Raw genomic sequence first — 20,937 nt, 5'->3', positions numbered from 1 at the left:
AGAAAAAAAGAGAAGTAGAATGATCAGAAAAGAGGAGGCCTTGGATAAAAAGTAGAGGAGCTATCTCTGGAGCTGGACACAGGAAATAAGTGGGACCATCCTTCCCAGACTCTTAAAACCTTTGAACTAGTTTGCAAAGTCCTGCCTCTGGAGCATGTGAAAAGGATAACCCACATGAGATGTCCTCATCCAGCAGGAGAGAATAAATAAAAATGGGAGTCTGAATGTCAACCATTAATTCATAAAAATGGCATCACATCTTAAAATTACAGATAAAAAAACAATTAAAAACACCACCACAGAGTTGGCAAGAAAAGAGTTTTAGAAGATGAAGACATGACATCAGAGAGAGCATATGGGAGTAACTGCATTCACACCAGAAGTTAACCAGTGGGATGACAGGTAAATATACTAAGGAGGTGCACGAAGCGTTTCATGCACATCTGGGGCAGTGGAGCATGGGCACATGAAAAGGAGGAAGGCAGGTCTTACCTGCCCCTCTGCTGCAGCTCCACTGCCTCCCACTGCCCCAGAATTCCTACACAAAAATTGCTTCCAACAATGTTTCTAGAGTATGTGAATTTAAAACAGGCTTACCTGTTCCGTTAAAAATGTTGCTTGATAAAGAGTTATTCATTCCAAACGCCTGATTCCTGTTCATTCCAAATCCAGACATACTGATATAAAAGTGACAAGGGGGGTGGGGAGATCATATTTAAATCATTTTATCTTAAGCTGGTGGGAATGGAAGTAGAAAAGAATAATACATGGCAAGCCTCACTCTAATTGTTTTGCTTTGTATATGTTAAAAATAGTGAATCACACCAAACAGAATAGTCTTAAATACAGCCTCGCTTGATAACAAAACCAATAACCCTTAAAAAAAAAAAAAGCCTCAAACCCCAGACCATCTGACAGAAGATACCATTGTCCTTTTTTATACTAGTCAGTATGTTTAAAAAAACAACAACATAAGTTGCTATCAATTTTACCATCAGAAATTTATAACATAAAAATGGCTAAAACCTTCAACTAAACAAAGCCAAGAACTGAAAACTTAACTGGACACAGAAAAGCATTTAACACATTTATAAGGGAGTGTATTCAAGGTTGCTTTGCTTGGAACATCTATCATGGAAAATAGCATTACTTATACAAAGAAGGCTCCTGAACAGAACAACATATGAAGTATAACTCTAAGGATAGGCAAAAATTATGCAAAGCAGTCACATAAACAAGCCCTCGAACACCAAAGGAAGTCTGATGCCTCCCCAGGAAGAAGAGATCATGAAGACAATCTGTATGTGGTTCTCTCTCTCTCTCTCTCTCTCTCTCTCTCTCTCTCTCTCTCTCACACACACACACACACACACACAGCATCTTTGTTGTTCCAGACTTGAGACATGCTCAGAACCATAAACTATTTTAATACTCAGTTTCTGTTCCTATTTCTCCCTCTCAACAACTATTTATTTTTCCATTCAGCTACTTCTTCATTTACAGTTCAAGCAATCTATGGACAACATATCCATATGGTTTACCCATATCATTTATGTTTGGGGAGATGCCACAGCCATAAAGAGGCCATTAACTTGTTCTATTTAACAGAAAAGATGCATCCACAAACTTGTTTTATCGATTTATTTAGAAATTATTGTTTTGATATTGAGATTACAAATAAGATTCTATAAACAAAGTGGAACTGCTGAAAACAGGAGTGACTGTCCAGATCACATTCCAACATTTCCACTTTTTGAATGCAGTTTTTGGAACACTTCATATTGCTTATTGTCAGAAAAGTGACTGGCAGCTAAATGGGCCTTTCCTTTAACAATTGTTATTTAAAAGGACTGTGGGAAGGGCTGTTCCAAGGTGATGTTGAATTGCGCAAATGCAGTTGCATGACGTGAGACACCCAAACGGGCACCGTCACACAACTGTGTTTGAGCAATCTGACATCAGCATGAAACGACCCTGTTCCACAGCACTCTCAGTAGAGTTTACATGCATACGCAGTGGTGTGCACAGTTCTCCAACTGCCTGGGTTTCGCTGCACATTATATGAGGCACTGAATCCATCTTACCTGTTCACAGTAAAAGGCTGTCGAGAGGGTTGCTGCTTTGGCATACAGATTATGCTGGGTGAGCTTCGGCTGGGGCTGCCTAACCCTGAACTGCTCATGCTGTTTGTCCTACTGGGAATTCCGATGCCCTGACTAACCTGGGAGTGGTTCATCATGTTCCTAGGATTCATAGGCAATATACCCCTGAAAAAGATGATCCAACAAAAATAATGAACATAATATTTAGCACAATATAATTATGCTCAGATTATTCTCTTGCAACTAGTAATAAAAGTAGCTTGGATACAGAACAGTTTTTAGAACTGTTTCGAAGTAAAATGGCTGTTCAGGTAAAATAGCATTTTATACCAAGTCTGCTCATCTGACTCAGTAGAAGGCAACTCTTTATACGCATATATCTAATTCAATACTATACACTTTGGCTGGCACTGGCTCCCATTCTATCAGGTGCAGAACTTACTCAGCAAAACATTAGGGGTCAAACCTCAATGAGGCATCGCTGGTGAAAGCCAGATGCCCACTTCTGAAAACAAGACTGAGCTAGTCAGGCCAGATGCAGAAGAACATTGGCTATTTTTCCAATTCAAGCCATTTAAATTTGGGAATTGTTTTCTGTAGTAAAGTCAATTGACATCTAACATACTATTATGTATTTTAAAATATGTAAACAGGAGGACCTCAATATTCATAGTGGTTCTGTCCCCTACTGCAACCATGGATATGGAAACCACAAATATTGAGTCATTGGGGGGCTATGGGATTGCAGGGGTTGGTTTCCCAGTCTTCAGGAAAGTGATCATAAATTGCCAAAAATGGGTCAAATGTGGTGGGGGGTTTTTTTTGGGGGGGGGAATGCAGAGGGAAGCTCCTTATCATGCTTTGCTGTTCCCCCTGAGTCACACTGTGCCATGGAATGCCCCCAAACCAGTCAAAAATTGGCCAAAATTTGCAGGTTTTTCTTTCTTTTTAAACAAACGGAGCCATTTTGAGGCCCCGAAACACAAAATGGCAGCCAGAAATGACCTTCGTGGTCATTTTTTGACAGCCCTGACCCATGTATAAACGAAGTCGACCATAAAAAAAAACAGTTCTCACAGCTGTTTATGTTGCATAAGGAATGAGAAGGTGGTTCCCTGCACAAAAGAGATCACTATCTAAAAGGGGGGAGGGGGGAGAGAAGCAAAACTCCAGGAACAGCCCCTGGAAGGGATGCTATGCTAAAATGAATAGGGACAGTTGCCATCCTTCAGCTAAATATAGGAGAGCCAGCACATATCAGTGCTCCTAAGGTGTCACCTTGAAATGTTGTGTAATATACACAATTCTAACAATACTGAACAGTAGAATGTGATGTGTGTGTGTGTGTGGGCTGGGTGGGGAGGAATCAATATTGCATTACAAGCTTTTCCCCAGCACCCTCAAGCACAGGCAGTGGTCTAGAAAATTAACACTAGAAAAGTAACACATTCTCTCTCTCTCTCTCATATGCAACATATTTCAAAAAGGTCCTGCAGTAATATTTGCTGACAATAAATACCTGCTCGGAGATGGAGGCGTGTGAAGTGACATTGTTGGTACCCCTGTTGTTGGCGTTACGTGGCTTGGTAACTGAGTGCCTTGCGATAAGCTGCGGTTTAACTGAGGGGTATTGTTGCTCATTCCCCTCATTGGAAGGCCTAGTGCACCTGTTTTTAAAAAAAAACCAAAAGGAGTGGAAATATACAGAATTCAGGAACAAAAACAAAATCATTTGTTTTAAATGTTTTTTTAAAAAAAAATTCAGAGAAGCATATTTTTTTAAAAAATCAAGCTGTCATTTTATGAAACTAGATTTTAAATCAATGCCTCCAAATTCTACTGTTTCATTAAAGATTTTAAGAAATGGGGAATTTTTTGTGTATATTGAATACACAATATTAAAAGATAGATTTTTCCTTGAAACTTCATTCAATCATTTTATCAACACAAACAATTTTTCCTTGAAACTTTATCTGTTCATTTTATCAACACAAACTTTGATACAATCCACACTTTCTAGCAGAACCCATGCTGAATCAGATTTTAAAATTGAAGGACACTATATGCCTACAAAGAAAACAGATGATAGTTTGAAGGGTGTACTTTTTCATTTTTAGTATTTAATAGTGGACTGCTACACTAACCTTCCAGTAAGTACTTAAAGCTGCAATCCCATGCTTACTTGCCTGGGAATAAAACTTACTGAACTCAATAAAGGGGACATACTTCTGAGTAAAGATGCATAGGATCTGGCTGATATAATTAAATATTTTGTTAAGAAACAAAGGCATATAGTTTAAAGTATGTGTCAAACTCTCATTTTCCAAAATAGACCTTACAAATAAAACAAAAATGTATCCTAACTCCAGTGGCCCAGATGTGTGCAGGCTTGTGAGGGTGTTTCCGATCAGCCCATGCTGCTATGCATGTCTAAGGCAGAGTTGGTAGTCTTGCACAAGAGCGCAAATACTTATATATAAGTTGTGCGCCTGCACTTCAGGAGTGCAACTTACATTATTTTCAATGTAAACTGCACTCTCAACATATGGGCACACAACTTTAAGTATTTGTGCACACTGTGAGCACATCCTTAGAGGTCACAGCAGCACAGGCCTATCAGAAATGCCAGCATGAGCCTGCACAACATGTGGGCCAATAAAAATAAAAAATGCTGCTATTAGTTGTACTAATAGCAGCATCTAGAGTCTCTGGATGGAGCAGTTTCTAAATGTAATAAATAAATAATTATACTGTTTTAATCATCTGATCAGAGCATTTCACTATTTTTAAAAAAAGAAAAAATGTGTTTGAACATATTTGGAGTGTGTGAAAGCATAGTGCAACATTACACACATCTAGCCTATTGCCCATATAGCTAATTCGTATTCAGTTTGCTATAAAATGTCTTCTTAGTTTTGCAATAGGCCACAGACCTTGTGAAAAGTTCAGTAAAGCACTGTTTCAGAGACAGAGTTCTAAAAAATTTTTTAAAAACCCAAACATGATAGAAAGGTTATGTCCTCAAAGTGGCTTTTAACATTCATTTTAAGTTAACAAACAGAATTATTATTTAAACAAATAGACAATTTATGTAATACCTTCTATTCAGGCTAATGTTCCCATAAAGAGCAGGGAAACTAAAGTGGAAACATCTGCCCCTCCCCTAGCCTCTGAAACAAGCAGTATACCCAATAAACTATGTTACAGTCATTAATTTACACATATATATTAGTGCCAAAAGTACTGATTAATTGCTGCAATAAAAGGTCAATTAAAAAAAGCAGTGCATATGTGCCTTTTCTTTTGCCACAGGGAGCTCTAGCGAAGAGCTTTAAAAAGTATGCATATTACCATCTCCCTAGATCAGTAGGAAGTATGGCCAATATTACTGTCTACAAGGACCAATTTACTCATATATATCTGGCCCCCACAGAATATTCATGCCACATGCAGCTGCTAGAGATCCCATTATTCTTTGTTGTGGGAAGCGCTGAGAGCTACCACTTCATCTGCAATCTTTTCCACTTGGATGGATTGTGCAAGTTTCCTATTCCTAGCGACCCTGCTTGCACTTCATAGTTGTGGGGAAAAAGGAGTCCTCTTTATACTAAACACACCACCAAGGAATGATATCTGGAGTGGAATAATAAGATGCCCTAGTAGGGGGACTGAGAAAAATTATGGTGATCATGACAGTAGTTTATTATTCAACACTTGTCATTTCAGAAAAATACTAGCTAGATTGTTCTATCACGAGGAATATATGTTGTGGGAAGTCAAGAGTTTAGTAACTGTCTCTTGTTGAAGTGTGTAGGAACTAAGAGACAGTTCCTTAGAGCAAAAGTTGCTTTGATCTAGTTTTACTTATCTATTCTTATCAGTAGTTTTAGTTTTGTCTAGATCTAGAAATAACTCAGGCATTTGCACCCAGCAATCAGTCTAGATTATTTCCAGATCAGAAACAAGAGCAGTCATCAATTCCAATCCCATGTTTCATCAATATTCTATTGATTGCTGTTATAATAAACAGCAACATTCCACTACTACTTAAAGCATGTCAAAGTCCCCTGCAAAAAAACAAATGGTCATGTTAAGACAGAAAACAGAAAAAGGTCTAAAATGGGAAAAGACAATGTGTGGCTGGCAAATTGCATCCCACAGGCTTTTCTTATAATCCATATTTATTTGTTTTAATATTATTAGAACACAAAGTGGTACACAATAATTTGAAGCTTCAACAGAAAGGCTCTTGCAGAATAATTCAAAGAGAAAAAACAGGTTTCTTACCTGTAACATGTGATCTTTCTGGTGATCCATGTTCACTCACAACCTGGTTCTGTGCCTGCACAGTAGTCCCAGTGGAAGATTATCAGAAGAGGCGCTCTTCAGTGCTGCCAAATCGTGTGCGTAGCATGTTCATTATTTTCGGCGGGAGAGCACCTTCCTCCTCAGTTGAAGGTGAGATGAGGTCAGGTGACATATAACATCTGCAAAACCCTCCTAGCAGTGGGGACAGCTGGGGGGGTGTTGTAAGTGAACATGGACCACCAGGAAGATCACTTGTTACAAGTAAGCAACCTGTTTATCCTTGAGATGATCCATGTTCCCTCACAACCTGGGCGATTAGCTAGCTCCCACAGATGGAGATGGGTACTAGGACCTAAATTAAGAGTACTTTATTTAGAACCACCTGGCCAAAATTGGCCTCTGCCAGATGGATGTCTGCTGCGTAGTGTTTGATGAAGAGCAAGTAAGAGAAACGTGTAGCTGCTTTACATATGTCCCTCATCGTAATGTCTGACATATGGGTCGCAGATGTTGCCATGGCCCTAGTGGCGTGAGCCTGCATTTCAGAGGGCGGCTTAACCCCTTGCTGTTTGTAACAGATGTAAATGAGCTCCACAAGCCAATAAGAGAGTTCCTGCCTTGAGATAGGATGGCCCTTATTTCCTTTGTAAGAGATAAAAAGTTGGTTGGACTTTCTAAAAGGTTTTGTCCTTTCCAGTGATAGAACGACCTCCGGACATTAAGGGAGTGCATTGCCTTGTCAAGTGGCATCGAGGGATTCAGAAAAAAACATAGGAAGAACTATATCTTGGTTTAAGTGAAAATCGGAAACTATTTGGGAGTGAAGGAGAGGTCAGTCCAGAGTACCACCTTAGTGGGATAGAATCTTGTATAAGCCAGTGCAGAGTGCTGTCAATTCGTTGACCCTCCTAGCTGATGTTATAGTCACCAAGAAAGCCACTTTCAAAGAAAGGTACTTGGAGGAGGCAAAGAGGAGTGGCTCAAATGGAGCCTCAGTAAGAGAATATAGCAACAGCAATAGGCTCGAAGGTTGAATAGGTTCTTGGACAGGAGAGAAAAGATTACTAATTTCTTTCAGAAATCTTTTTAAATCTGGATGTGAAAAAACCATACAGCCATCCCAGCCAAGACAGGGCAGCTAGATGAACTTCTAGTGAGCCTGACTTTTAAAGACCTGTTAAATACAGAACGGCCTGGCAAATGGTAGCAGAGAAAGGGCCAAAACCCTTCAAGGCAACATGGAGGGGAAAACGCTTTCACTTACACATATAATTTCTCCAAGTGGACTCTTTCCACTCGTTTAAGAGGATAGTATCTGGTAATCAATCTTCCAGGCCATCAGGTTCAGCACTTCCAAGCTGGGGTGAAAGATGCAGCCCATACCCAAGACATAAGGTTTTGCCGTTGAGGGAAATGTTGGTGATTCTCTTTGGACGGACGTAGTAGGGAGTTAAACCACTGTTGCAGAGACCACCAAGGAGTGATCAAGATGCAGCATGTCCCATCTTGTAGCACTTTGCTCAGATCCCTGGAGAGCAGTGTAAACGGAAGTAAAAGGTAATACAGGTAGATTTCCAAGGCATCTGAAATGCAACAAGAATTTCCCCAGACCTGCCCAAGTACAATACAGAACACATTTCTTATTCTGGCTGGTCACAAAAAGATCTACTGTTAGTGTTCCCCAGGAGTAGAAGATGGTGTGCAGAATTCAGTTCCCATTCGTGCAATTTAGTTCCCACTCGTGCTGATGGTTCAGATTGAGATCTCTGCTCAGGGCATCCACCAGAAAGTTGACTGTACCTCTGATGTGCAACACAACTGGGTGGATGCAATGTTCCAGGCACCAGGTCCATAGTACATAGGGAATGAGAAACAGTCCCCCGCAGCAGTTCAGGTATGCTATTGCTGTGGTGCTGTCTAGTAGAACCTTAAGAGTCTGATGTTTTAGAAGAGGCAAGAAGGACTTCAGGGCATGGAACACTGCCAGGAGTTCCAGATATCTGATGCGGAGAGTTCTTTGATGTGTAGTCCAAGTGCCCTGTATATCAAGCCCTTTGCAATGCGCAACCCAGCCCTCTAGAGAGATGTCCGTGGTTAGAATTATGGAAGGGAGCAGCAATGGGAATGGCATGCCTCTTCTCAGGAACTGCAAATGAAGTGGACGTAAAAAGGATGGAGGCGGTGTGAGCCAGAAACAGGTTTGAACTCCGTCAGAAACCATAGTTGAAGTTTTTGCATGTAAAGTTGTGCGTTTGGAACAGTGGTCATTCAGAGGCCACAAGACCAAACAGTCTCTGTATAGACCAAGCATGTTGGGATGGGTTGTGAAGGAAAGCTGTGGTTAGAGCTATGATGCTTGCTTTCCTGTCATCTGGAAGGTATGTCATTTTTGCACGGGTCCAGTACTGTTCCTATGAATTGGATCCTTGACTATGGGGTGAGAATGGATTTCTTTAGGTTCAATATGACCCCCAGATGGGGGAGAAGATCCAATGTGTAATGGACATGGGAAAGTAGTGTCTCTGTAGTCTGAAGTCAGCAGCCAATCATCCAAGCAAGTGAAAATTGCTATGCCCCACATCCTCAAATGTGCTATGATGGCACTGACAGATTGATGAAGATGCAGGGAGCGGTGGACAGGCTATACAGTAGGACAGTATACCGATAGCAGTGCTGTCCATTGTAAGCCTTAGGAACTTCCTGTGCTCGGAACTGATCCCTATATGGAAACAGGTGTCCTTCAGGTCCAGCATCACAAATCACTCCTCCCCCATGAGTAGGGGAAGAATGGTCTGCAAGAAGAGCATCCAGAACTTCCTTGGCTTTATATACTTGTTTAAGTGACACAGATCTTAAATGGGGCGAAAACCCGTCTCTTTTGGACACCCGGAAGTAGGGATGTGCAAACAGGTTGAATGTTGAATGTGTCTGATGTTGAACTGGTTCAGTTCGACAGTTTGGGGTTGAACCGAACCTCCTCCTGTTCAGTCCAACTCCCAGACCAACAACCCCACCCGGGCATTCAGGGGGTTTGCGAGTCAATTTTCCAAAAAATAATTATTTTTACTACTTACTCCGACTGGGGGGCTTCTCCGAGGCCACAGGGGGTCCCACACAGGTTCCCTCCTCCCCACATTGGCCTCCCTCATGCCAAAAGCTGCACAGTTCAGGTGTTCTTCGGCCAATTTTGAGGCTGTCACTCATGCGCAATGGGCCCCTGCATGGCCGGGTCATGACCCAGGTCACACAGAGGCCCATTGCACATGTGCGACGGCCACTTCCAAAATAACCACCTGGATGGAGGAAAGGTCAGGAAAGGGTCAAAGAATACTTGAACTGGGCAATTTTTGGCATGAGAAAGGCCAGCAGGAGGAGGGGGAATCTTCGTGGACCACCAACCCCATGGTCTCAGAAAAGCCCCCCCCCCCCCGGTGGGGATAAGTTTTAATGAAAGGTGCTATATAAATTTAACAATAAATAAAATCAATAAATAAGTATGTATGTGAAAATAAAAATTGACTCATGAACCCGGCCCCCCCGAACCAAACCCCGGGGAGTTCGACGGGGGGCAAACCCCAGCTGGCCTGGTCATGTTCAGTCTTGAACCAAATCGGGCCAATGTTGTGGAGGTTATTGGTATTCAGTTGCCAGTATTTGTTTGTAAAAGATAAGTTATTTGGCAGTAATTGTTTTGTAACACAAGCTTTCAGGCTTTGTATGATGTTATTTCAATGTTTTTGTATAATATGAACATTTTTTACACATTATAGATCAGTTGTGAATTTCTCATGGGAACAGTCTTAAGAAAGTTTGAAATGGCCGTTACTGTTCCTCTCTACTAACAACCATCACAGCTTCTGCTTTTGACCAAGACATGATCCAACTTGGCAAACACAGTGACTTTGTTGTCTTTTAGACTCCACCATGCTGGTTGCTTCTACTTCATGACAATTAGTTACCAGTAAAGACTTTGGATTACTCTTGTATACCCTTGATTTGTCAGTTATCTCTGTATGAACACCTATTACCTTCTATTATATATATGCATTACTGGAGAGTAATTAAGGGTGAATAGCTATTACATCCATCATGAGTAATCTGTATAGTCACCTGTGACATTAGAACGCTACCTTTAGCAGATTTATTCACTGTTCTACTTCATTCAATCATTGTTCCTCTTGGTTTTAGAGGTTTTTTGATCACTTATTTCCGGGTTTGTTTCCTGTCACCATTTGTGATCCCCGTTTTCCTGTTAGAGTCGTTAAACCGGCTGCTTAGCGTGATCCTGAGAATGAGGTTTTTGTTGATGCATCTGTTTAGGGAAGAATTGTCGCTTTGGAGTCTATTTTGATGTCTTCCTAAAATCCCTTCGTTCGGCCGGCTTGTAGTGGAATTTCTGTTGAGCAAAGGACTTGAACCTCTGGGAGTAAGGTTGCTGTTGGTTAGAGGATGTGAAGGTTTTGGCAGTATATTTGGACATTTTCAATTTCACCTTCGTTTCATCAGTCTGTGCATTGAACAGACCCCTCACCATAGAAACGGAAGAGTTTCATTTCCCCCCCTTCATGTCAGTTGCAATGGTGCGTACATAGCCACGCATGTCTCGTAAGTGTAATGGAGCCTGCTAATGAGCATGTCACAGTTTCTGCAAGGAACTTTGCGGTGCTTTGCGGAACTTTGCGGTGTCTTGTGATATCTTCTGGTTAAAGCCAGCTGCAACTTATCACTGAAGGATTCAGGAGCATCCTTAAGGAAGTCCCAGATGGGAAAGTGATATTTGGTCATACATGCCATATAGTTAGAAATTTTAAGGGCCAAACAGGACATAGAATAGAATTTTTGACCCATGGAGTCTAGTTTTCTTCCCTCTTTGTCTACTGGGGCCAAATGTAATTTGGTGGACTTAGAACTAACTGCACATTCAACAACCAAAGAGTTAGGTGGGGGGTGCTTGAATAAAAAGGGACAGGAGTCCTCCTAAATCCTATACAGTTGCTCTAGTCTCTTGGAAGTAGTCGAGGACACAAAGCAAGTGTCCCAGCACACCTTTGCAGAGTTTACTAACATGGATAACATGGGGAGAGAAGCGGGCTGAGTTGCAGATGAACTAGCTATAAAACAGTAGACCAGATCTTTGATTGCCGGCTTAGGAGTTTTTAGTTCAGGTCCCAAAACAGCTGCCATGAGAGCAATTTGGCCTCTATAAAAATGCACCTCCTTAGTTGGAGAACTCGGCAGAGGGTTTGCCACAGCCTCATCTGGCAAGGGCTCAGATGGTTTCTCAGTAAGAACAGACTCAACATCTGAAGAAGAGCTCTAGTCACCATCAGAAGTGACTTTATCTTTATCCTTATTTTGCCAGGTAAAGAAAGTGGAGCCGGAACAGCAGGAGGACACTCTGGATTCGGTGGAGGGTAAGTAGGTGCTGGCTGAGATGGTTTTGCAGGAGCAGTTGGAGTTGGTAGAGTCAAGAGCTTTTAAAAAGGAGAACAAAATAGCAGTACAGGTTGTATGTCAGGGATCTTAAGAGATGGAAAAGTCAGATTCCCTTTTAACTTATCAGACTTCCAGAGTTTATACTCCTCAAAGTCACAAGGCAATCCTAGGGACGTAAGTAATAAACGTCACAATAACACTGCAGACCTCTGATCTAGCCAGGATCCAGGGCACCCAAAGAACACAAGTAATCTGTTGGATGCGTAAGCAAAGTCTAATTGGGTGCTGAAAGATGGAAATGCTCCTTTCAAGGAAAAGGCGAGCAGTGAGGAGCCACCTTTGCTGGAGATACAGAAGGCGTCTTCAGCACCAGAGAGAGTCATCATCTCAAACAAGTCCATGAAGACAAAAAGCACTGAATGTAGAAGCCAAAGGTGTGCTAGAAACCAGTAGGCTCCAAAGCCTTCTCAATAGCAAAGTTTACATGAGTTGGGGAAGAATTGGCAGGAGAAAATTCTGCAAGAAGCAGTGGTGGTAGTTGAGAAGGTGCTGTAGTAGGTACTTGCAGAGCCGATGTCAAAGTCGACATCGCTGAAGTGAGAGGTATAGTCTTTACTACGTAGGAAGGAACGATTGGCTTTGACAGTTGATGATCTGGGATGAATGAGGTTGAGGTGATAGTGCAGAGAGCTGGCGTCAGTGTAAAAAAAAAGTTCTCCATTGTATTGATATCGAGCTTGGTTTCAACAATGTTGATGCAGCTGACACTGGGGAAGAACTTGAGCACTTCGAGCCGGCTGACGTCCAAGTTCCCAAAGTCAAAGGTCGAGAGCATTTCGGGCTGGAAGATGGAGAACTAGTACGTTCCCGCTTCTTGTGGTGCCAATGGTGAAGATAGTTGGTACTGACAGAAGGCTTCTTGAAGCCAGAGTCACCTTTTGGGTGAGTTACGGAGGAACCCAATACTGTTCCTGCCCAAAGTGCAATCTCCTGCTGGAATTGACATCAACGAGATCGATGGCAGAGTAGAGTGTGACATTGGAGTCAGGATCCTGAGAGCAGTCTCATAGAAGGCCACCTGGAGCCAAAGTTCCCAGCTCCTTTTAGTCTGTTGTGAAAAGGTCAAACTGATCTTACAGGCCTTGATGTTATGACCTTCTCCAAGGCAAAGCAGGAACTCACCATGCTTGTCTGAGGAGGGAAGAGTGCAGCCACAAAAAGCACACTTCTTGAACATTTTCTTAACGTCCATCAGAGAGAGTGGTGCATCAAAATCGAAGGAAAAAAACATATACAGACCGCATCGATGCCAGAGAGGACAGAGAACAAGTTGGAGACAAAAGCTGAAGAGTGGTCTAAAAACAGTCCGATCCAGCCAATAGGATTCCAAAACAACAAGTTCAAATTGAAAAGAAAAAGAGCAGCCGAAAAACCAGACCAAGGGCCAGGATTCCAAAGGGGAAAGAACAACTGAGGAACAAGGAGCAAATGGAGTAACAAACTGCCAAACCATGCAGCAAGGCAGTCAAGGAGGAACTGAGGAGGAAGGCGTTCTCCCACCAAAAATAACGAATGTGCCATGTGTGGAGAGGCCCAAAGAGCTCTTATACCTTGGAGCTTAATAATCTTCTGCCAGGGCTACTGCACAGGCACAGAAGCCAGGTTATGAGGCAACATGAATCACCTCTAAGATATATTAATTACAACGGCATGAAACAAACTTTCTCACAAAAACAGAGACCAACCGATAATAAACTTATCCAGTCTTTGTCTTCTTATTTTGATATAAATAATGCGTTTGTTAGCGTGAAATCCATAATTATTCAAGCTACCTTCACATCAGATTTGTTTTATATTTTTAGCTTAATATTTTAATTGTGTCTTTTTTACAATCTTTTTATTAAATTTTGCTGTAAACAGCCTTGGGATTGTTTTAATGAAAGCCGATATATAAATTGAATAATAAAAACAAACAAACAAACATTAGGAGTCAGGACTGTCTCCAGTTTTATATACATAAAATTCTGGCTACAACAGTCAACAATGAATCCAAATCAATCTGGTAACCTAACGTTTTCTCTACTAGTGTTCCCACTCCAGCCCTGCAAATTTATTTACTACAGGACAATTCCACCAACACATTCATTTTACTTATTTGATGACAAAACATGTTCAGTACAATTTTCTGTGATGGGCAACTTGCCCACCACCTGGTCTAAAAGTCTTACTCACCAAGAGCAATTTAGTATAGCAGCCTAATATGAAACAGAATGCTGTACCTGGCACTATATTGATAAAGTCTATTTTCTACTAAGTAAAAAAAATTCACCTCCTCAAGTGAAAAGGATCACCTTCAAGTACAACATGTTCCTAAGAGGACGTGGTTATGCCAATATAATATAAACAGGAAATGAAATCACACTAAATCAGCATGGTTTAAAAATGAAACACACAGCACTGAGAAGTCGTACTATAAAAAATAAAATTCTTACTTTGTTGCCCGTATAAACTTGCCCCAAATTGAGACAGCTGACCTGATGTTGATGGTGATGCCAGCATCTATGTTCAAAATTAAAAAGTCATTCACTATCAGAAAAACAAAACCTTAGAAGATTTTAGTTCGAGAACAAGAGTAATAGTAAAAACTATACATTTACAGGAGGACCTCAATATTTGCGGGGGTTCCGTTCCATGCTACAACCACGGATACGGAAACTGCGAATATCAAATCATTAAGGCAATGGGGAATTGGGGGTTAGGTTCCCAGAAAACTGCACAAAAACATCAAGGGGGGTTGCGGGGGGAACCTACCATATTAGCTGCTCCCTCTGAGTTGCGCTGTGCCCTCAAATAGGCCGAAAATTGCCATTTTGAGAGGTGTGTATGTTTTTTAAAGAGCCATTTTAAGGCTCTGAAACACAAAATGGTGGCTGGAAATGACTTCCACGATCATTTCCGGTCACCCCTGACTCATAGATACATGAGGTCGACATGGATCCCCCCCGCCGCCGGTTTCCCCCCACGTATGCCAAGATCCTGCTGTAATTCAGCAACTGAAAGGATATTTAGTGACAACATTCACAACATATGGTTGCAAATACAGGAACTGAGTACTAGTAAATCAAATCTGAAGGATGCCCATACTGTGATAACAGAACACAGTAGATGGGATCCAAAAATAAATAGGCAGAGCTTTTGTCTGTGGACATAGGCTGCTGATCTCCATCTCTGCAAAAGCTGCTCGAGAAAGTTGGGCGGCCTCAGGAGTAGCTTCCATTGCACTACAAGGAGTTGCAGTAGGAACAGGAATTGGAAGAGTTCCAATATGCAAAGATGCACTTGGGCACATGCATGGGACTCTTTGAATCCTGAATGTAATGGTTAGACAGAGAGCAGCACTAATGTTACTAAGACAACCTAGCTTTAAACTCAAGGGAAATTACTTTTTTGGAGAATATTCAGAATGCACAGGTTATTTACTAGCACTCAAGATTATTTGCCATAAATTTGTGATGTCAGGGTAAGTGTTCAAAACGAATTAAGAGGAAAAATGGTTACATTGTGCAGTTTTCTTATGGATGTATACATATAATCTGTTTTATGCACTCATTTCCACTTGTTTATCATTAACTGCTAAGTAGAGTAGAGTGTATACTCCTGTCACACGCAGAGATTATCAGAATCGCCAAGTATTGTTAGCTTAAATCTCACTGAGCTGGGCTGTTCTAATTCAGACTGCAGGTGAAAGCTCACATGATTCAATCTTCCTTCGTACCCCCCAAAATCCATACAGAAAATTAGATGCCAGAATGATCTTATTTAGCCTTCTTCCTGACATGTTAGTTTTCTATGAAGAGGAATTTATTTTTGTATAGAGCACTGAATCATGTAAACTCGCATCTGCAGTCTTAAATGGTACAGCCCAGATACAGATTTAACACCTCACAGAAAAACAGACCACTGATAACAGGCCTGCAAATATCCATGCACTTAGTCATCTGAGGCCTGCTCCTCTCCAAGCAACTAAGCAGGGAAGCTTTTGCAAATTGAAAAAAGGAGGATTGGAATTTCCCCCCACTCTCTTTGAAGGTGTGTGGTAAGAGGATGGCAGGGGGCAGTGTTCTCTCTATTTTTTTTCCCCATCTGTGTGCAGAATGAGTTTTGTTCTGGGCGGGAGTATCAAGGCAGTGTGTGCACACAGGCATTCAGAATGGGGCCTTCCTGATCCAACTTGAGCAGGATCTAAAATTAACTGAGTGGACATAAAAAACAACCTTGTGAGCGCAGGCATGTGTGCATGCCTTAGGGGAAACACTGGGGGTGGGGGAGAGAGAGAGATAAACTGTAGAAAAGCAACTAAGAGACTTTTTTGCACAAATGCTTCAACCATATACAGTAGTTCTAAATCAATAAAAAAAACTCCCTGAAAATAAATAGTACTTTCAACTATCAGAACCTCTAAAAATTGAAATCTTTTGAGAGATCCAAACTAAGTGCATTCCAGCACGACTCCAGGTCATATATCAACAGCACTGTTCCTCAAGGCAGTGCCCCAAAATCTTATACCAAGTATGGAACATGTCAATGTTGGCTATGAATTGAAAATGTGTTTTCAATCCTAGCTAACTGTTACCTCCATTCATGGATCTGAACTATCCAATCAAGCAAGCTTTTATATACACTAGCTGATCCGGCGCAGAGCATCTGCGCCCCTAGTTCATTCTCCCCCGCTTCAGTCCCAGTCCATTCTCCTCCCCTCCTTCAACCTCAGTCCTTTCTCCTCCCCCTGCTTCAGCCCCAGTCCGTTCTCCTCCTCCCAGGCCGCGTTCCCTCCACCGGCACCTTCCCTCGTCAGCCGGCATGGCCAGCACTTTCCGTCCCTCCCTGCCCACCAGCAGCGCTTTATCTTGCTGGCCAGCCAGCCAGGACGGCGCTTCGATTCCCTCCCTCCACCTCCCCTGGCTGTCACTTCCCTTCCTCACCCACCCACCGACCTGGCACTTTCCCTCCGGCCTGCAGGCTGCCGTAACCATTTTCTTCCCCGTCACTGAGAGAAAGAGAGAGAGAGAGAGAGACAGAGAGAGAGACAGACAGACAGACCTGCCTCTTGTGGGATTAGCGACCAGTACATTTAGGAGAATTATATAGAGAGAAGATAGATATCTTAACTTTCCAATTGATTGGGAAGTTCAGATCCATGCATGGAAATAGATTCATAGCATATGGTACTTTGGGCCAACTGGCTCCTTCCAAACAAGGCATACTTTTATCCTAGTATAGAGTGGCCTAGTATAGATTGCACACATGTGGGGCAGTCTTTGACACAAGATGCACCTTTAGGTGACTGCGCTTAATTAAGAAATCACAGACATTTGAACAAGTTAAAAAAGAAAAAAGCACACAAAAAGCTTACATCTTTTTCTGATCGATGTGGAAACATCGAAGACTGGCTGTAGTACATGCTTTCATCGTGGTAGTCACTGTCGACCCCCTCTACAAACTTCTTTCTTGAAGCACCAAACATGCTGTTTGTCACCTAGATCATAAGAATATATAGTATTATTCTCTGTACACAGTTATTTGTAAAATAAATAACTTTAGAGGAACCGTGTGGGGAAAGACAGTCTTCATTTTATGCAGCCATGACTCATTCTAGAAAATGTGGCAATGGCTAGACCCAGCACTACATGCAGCTTCTCTCAAAACGAAGTTCTCCACTGTGCATGCAACCCAATTCCCTGGTGGCACTTGTTTTAAATTGAGCTGGTCTTGTGGTAGCAAGCATGACTTGTCCCCTTAGCTAAGCAGGGTCTGCCCTGGTTGCATATGAATGGGAGACTTGATGTGTGAGCACTGTAAGATATTCTCCTCAAGGGATGGAGCCGCTCTGGGAAGAGTATCTAGGTTCCAAGTTCCCTCCCTGGCATCTCCAGTATGAGGGCTGAGTGAGATTCCTGCCTTCAACCTCGGAGAAGCCGCTGCCAGTCTGTGTAGACAATATTGAGCTAGATGGACCAATGGGTCTGACTCAGTATACGGCATCTTCCTATGTACAGAAGGAATCTGTATACAATTCTTTTTATAAAATCTATTTATACAACACTGGTAAAAATACACAGTTTAGTAGAAAATGTGGTACTCCATCACAACCACCATGTAAAGTAGGGAAGCAGAGAATATATTCAGATCTCTGCTTAGCATGACATCCAACACTTTACTCATAGAGATACATGTCTGAGGTACTATATGAATGTAGATAGTGAGAAAAATCAAGATATCTAGATGATGCCCTTATCAAGACAGCTTCTGTTGTACCCAGTTATCAATGGAACTTGTTCAGTAAAAGCTTTTGCTTATGAACTTTTATTGTTTGCGTAAGAGTACCCCCAATCCAATATAGGTAGTGCTCTCACTTCACAACTCGTACATCTCACTGCACAAATCTCTTGAGAATGTAATTATCACCTACAAAGTGGAATGTAGTATTTAACAGGCTAAGGGGATTATCTCCTCTTTTACTTTGGCTGAGCAAAGTGAAGATGAGAAAAATCCTTGATGGCAGCTGCTCCTAGAAAGGATGAAGAAGAGCAGAGTCAAGTAAGGCAGCAATGGCCTTGCAAGTGGTGAAGCCAGAGAGAACATCTGTTGCTAGGCTATCTCTTCCCTCATTACAGCATTCTGCTTATGTGATTCTGGGAGGGATAAAATGACCATAGCTTTGACCTCCATTTAAAAAAAATGTTATGCTCCCAAGGTAGAAGACTTTGTGGTTAGTCATCAACAGTGCAAACTTTTGCATGCTTACTCAAAGGTGAATCCCACTGAGTTAAACAGGGCTTACTCCCAAGTAATTGAGCATTGACGTGCAACCTAAATATCAGTACTCTGAGTAAAAGGCAGTTAAGCAAGACTACCAAAATTATCACTACCTTTAAATGAAAGGGATGCAAGAAGAAAAAGTGAAGCCTGCATAGTCAGGGTTATATCACAGCTAGATTTGTACAGGGAAAACAGTTTCCCTACTCCTGTGTAGAAAGGAAGCTTACTACTCACAAGTTGGGAGTGGAAAGTGGCAGCTTGCTTAGCTTGTAGCAACCTGGGAGATCTCAACCTACTCTACATTACACAGACTACGAGGAGATACCAGCAGCAGAGATGTGGAATAGTAAATGTATAGAGGAGGAGCTTGAATAGGATGCAGGAATCAATCACCAAGCTGTAGTAGCAACTTAGGTGAGTGTTATGATGCAGAGAAATAAGATTACAGCAAAGGCCTTCTGAACTGGCTGAAAGGATGGCAAAAGGACAGAGGGTGGTGGTGGTGGGGGGGAAGGAAACTGTCACAAGGTAAGGCAATAAAGGTCCACAAGCCACATCTGCCCATCTAGAACTTACTTCCTCCTTTGGCTCTTGCAGACCTAATTCCATCACCATAGGCCAGAGTTGCACAACTTTGGTCCTCCAGCTGTTTTGGGACGACAACTCCAATAATCCCCAGCCACAGTGGCCAATACTTAGGGATGGAGGAGACTGTAGTCCAATATCTACCGGGGGGCGGGCGGGCAGGGGTCCAAGTTCTGCAGCCCCAGGTTAGCTGTTCTGGAGCACAGAATGTATAGGGTGAAGGCTCCAAGCAAGAGGACTTTGTGTACTTTATAGGCTCTTAGAACTTACAGTGCCAATGCCAACTCCCAGAGCCAAACTAGACAATATTCTAGTATCCCACTGGTGCCAATAGGAGCTTTTCTTATGGGACAAATAGCAATCATGGGGACCCCATCCAGACTGGTACCATGTCAGGGCCAAAGGGTTAAAGCCTCTTCTTTCCACTGTGGCCCCAATTCAGACTGGGCCCTTGTGTGTGCTATTTACATAAAATAGATCAAATACACAAGCCCCAACTACGGATGTGCATGGAACTGGTGGGGGCTGGTTTGAAGGCGGGCGGGGTACCTTTAAGGGCAGGGTAGGATGCTCTTACCCCTCCTGCCGCGTTTCACCCACCGGCACTGCACACGCGCCTGACATGGTACTTCTTGTCACTTCCGTTCCGAAAAAGGAATGGGGCAGCAGGGAGGTATGCTGCAGCTCAGCCAGACCCTTTTAAAGTGCAGCACCAGTGGGGGAAACATGGCAGGAGGGTTAAAAGCAACCTCCCCCGCCCTTATGGGTATCCCTCTGCCTTTGAACCGGCCAAACCGCAGGTCATTCAAACCTGTTTGGAGGCCCATAGTAGCCCCAACCATGCAATAGGTATATCATCAATTAGGGCCCAACTCTCATTGATTTATTAGGTAGGTAGGCAGGCAGGCAGATAGATATAGTTATGGACATGGGTTTTAGCAGTAAGTAGAGAAGGCAAAGAGTAAAAAGGATAGGCTGCAGAATAGGTTGGGTGAGTGGATGTCTTTAGTTCTGCTGATGACATTTTATCAAACAAAACTGGTGGGCTAATGAACAGCAGCCTCGCTCTTCAGATGTCTCTAAAAAGGGACACAAGGGTGAAGGAAGAGTGACTGTGTTGCCACATTAATTAAATAATGCCCCTCAATTAAACAGGAGGAGGAGAGAACACAGGTGACTGTCTATTTTTTTACCAACCAGAGATCCACAGTAGATAGTCTACATTTAAGATTACTTAAACCATACCCAAGAATTCAGCATGCAAGACTGTGTACCTGTCAGAAACTTGCATCCAACTTGAGCAACTTTTATAAAAAAATCAGCTGTGTGCAAAACGTAAGTGACTACCTACCTACACAGTCTCAAAAAATATCTTAACTACCACACACAGCTATTATTCTTCACAACAGATGCTCACATTTAAACGTACAATCCAATAAACCTCAATCAAGTTATAACCTATGTTTCAGGACCTAATATATACAGGTCACATACATATTTTCTAACTTGTACATGTCTCAATTTTTGGCCTGTTTGTTGTAGGCTAAAGAGCCTTCATATCACTCTCACTCTATTTTCACTTCCAAAAGAAACACTATGGGAACTCAAACAAAACAATTGTGTTTTAAAGGAACAATATTTTACAGAACCATGGGAATAACTAGCAGAATGAACCAATTTATGGATT

General features: G+C 42.1%; 1 protein-coding gene across 12 annotated transcripts in view; it reads right to left on the bottom strand.

Annotated features, from left to right (window-relative positions):
• Positions 1–20,937, bottom strand: part of CNOT2 (CCR4-NOT transcription complex subunit 2) — a 100,321-nt gene that overhangs the window by 29,090 nt on the left and 50,294 nt on the right. For 11 of the 12 annotated variants that reach the window (XR_008308030.1, XM_053253137.1, XM_053253138.1 and 8 more), the window contains 5 exons: positions 17,260–17,382; positions 14,339–14,405; positions 3,622–3,769; positions 2,085–2,267; positions 598–677 (listed from right to left, as the gene is read on the bottom strand). Coding sequence is in view for 11 of the 12 variants with exons in the window: in XM_053253137.1 (XP_053109112.1) it covers positions 598–677; positions 2,085–2,267; positions 3,622–3,769; positions 14,339–14,405; positions 17,260–17,382 (601 nt within the window). In the remaining variant the exon portion in view is untranslated. Of the gene's footprint in view, positions 1–597; positions 678–2,084; positions 2,268–3,621; positions 3,770–14,338; positions 14,406–17,259; positions 17,383–19,241; positions 19,627–20,937 lie in introns of those variants that run through there. The other variant, XM_053253140.1, reaches the window with a different exon arrangement.

This window comes from Hemicordylus capensis, chromosome 5 (assembly GCF_027244095.1).
Source record: "Hemicordylus capensis ecotype Gifberg chromosome 5, rHemCap1.1.pri, whole genome shotgun sequence".
In the NCBI taxonomy this organism is placed as follows: domain Eukaryota; kingdom Metazoa; phylum Chordata; class Lepidosauria; order Squamata; family Cordylidae; genus Hemicordylus; species Hemicordylus capensis.
The sequence above is the reverse complement of the archived record's forward strand: the minus strand, read 5'-3'. Positions and strand labels throughout refer to the sequence as shown.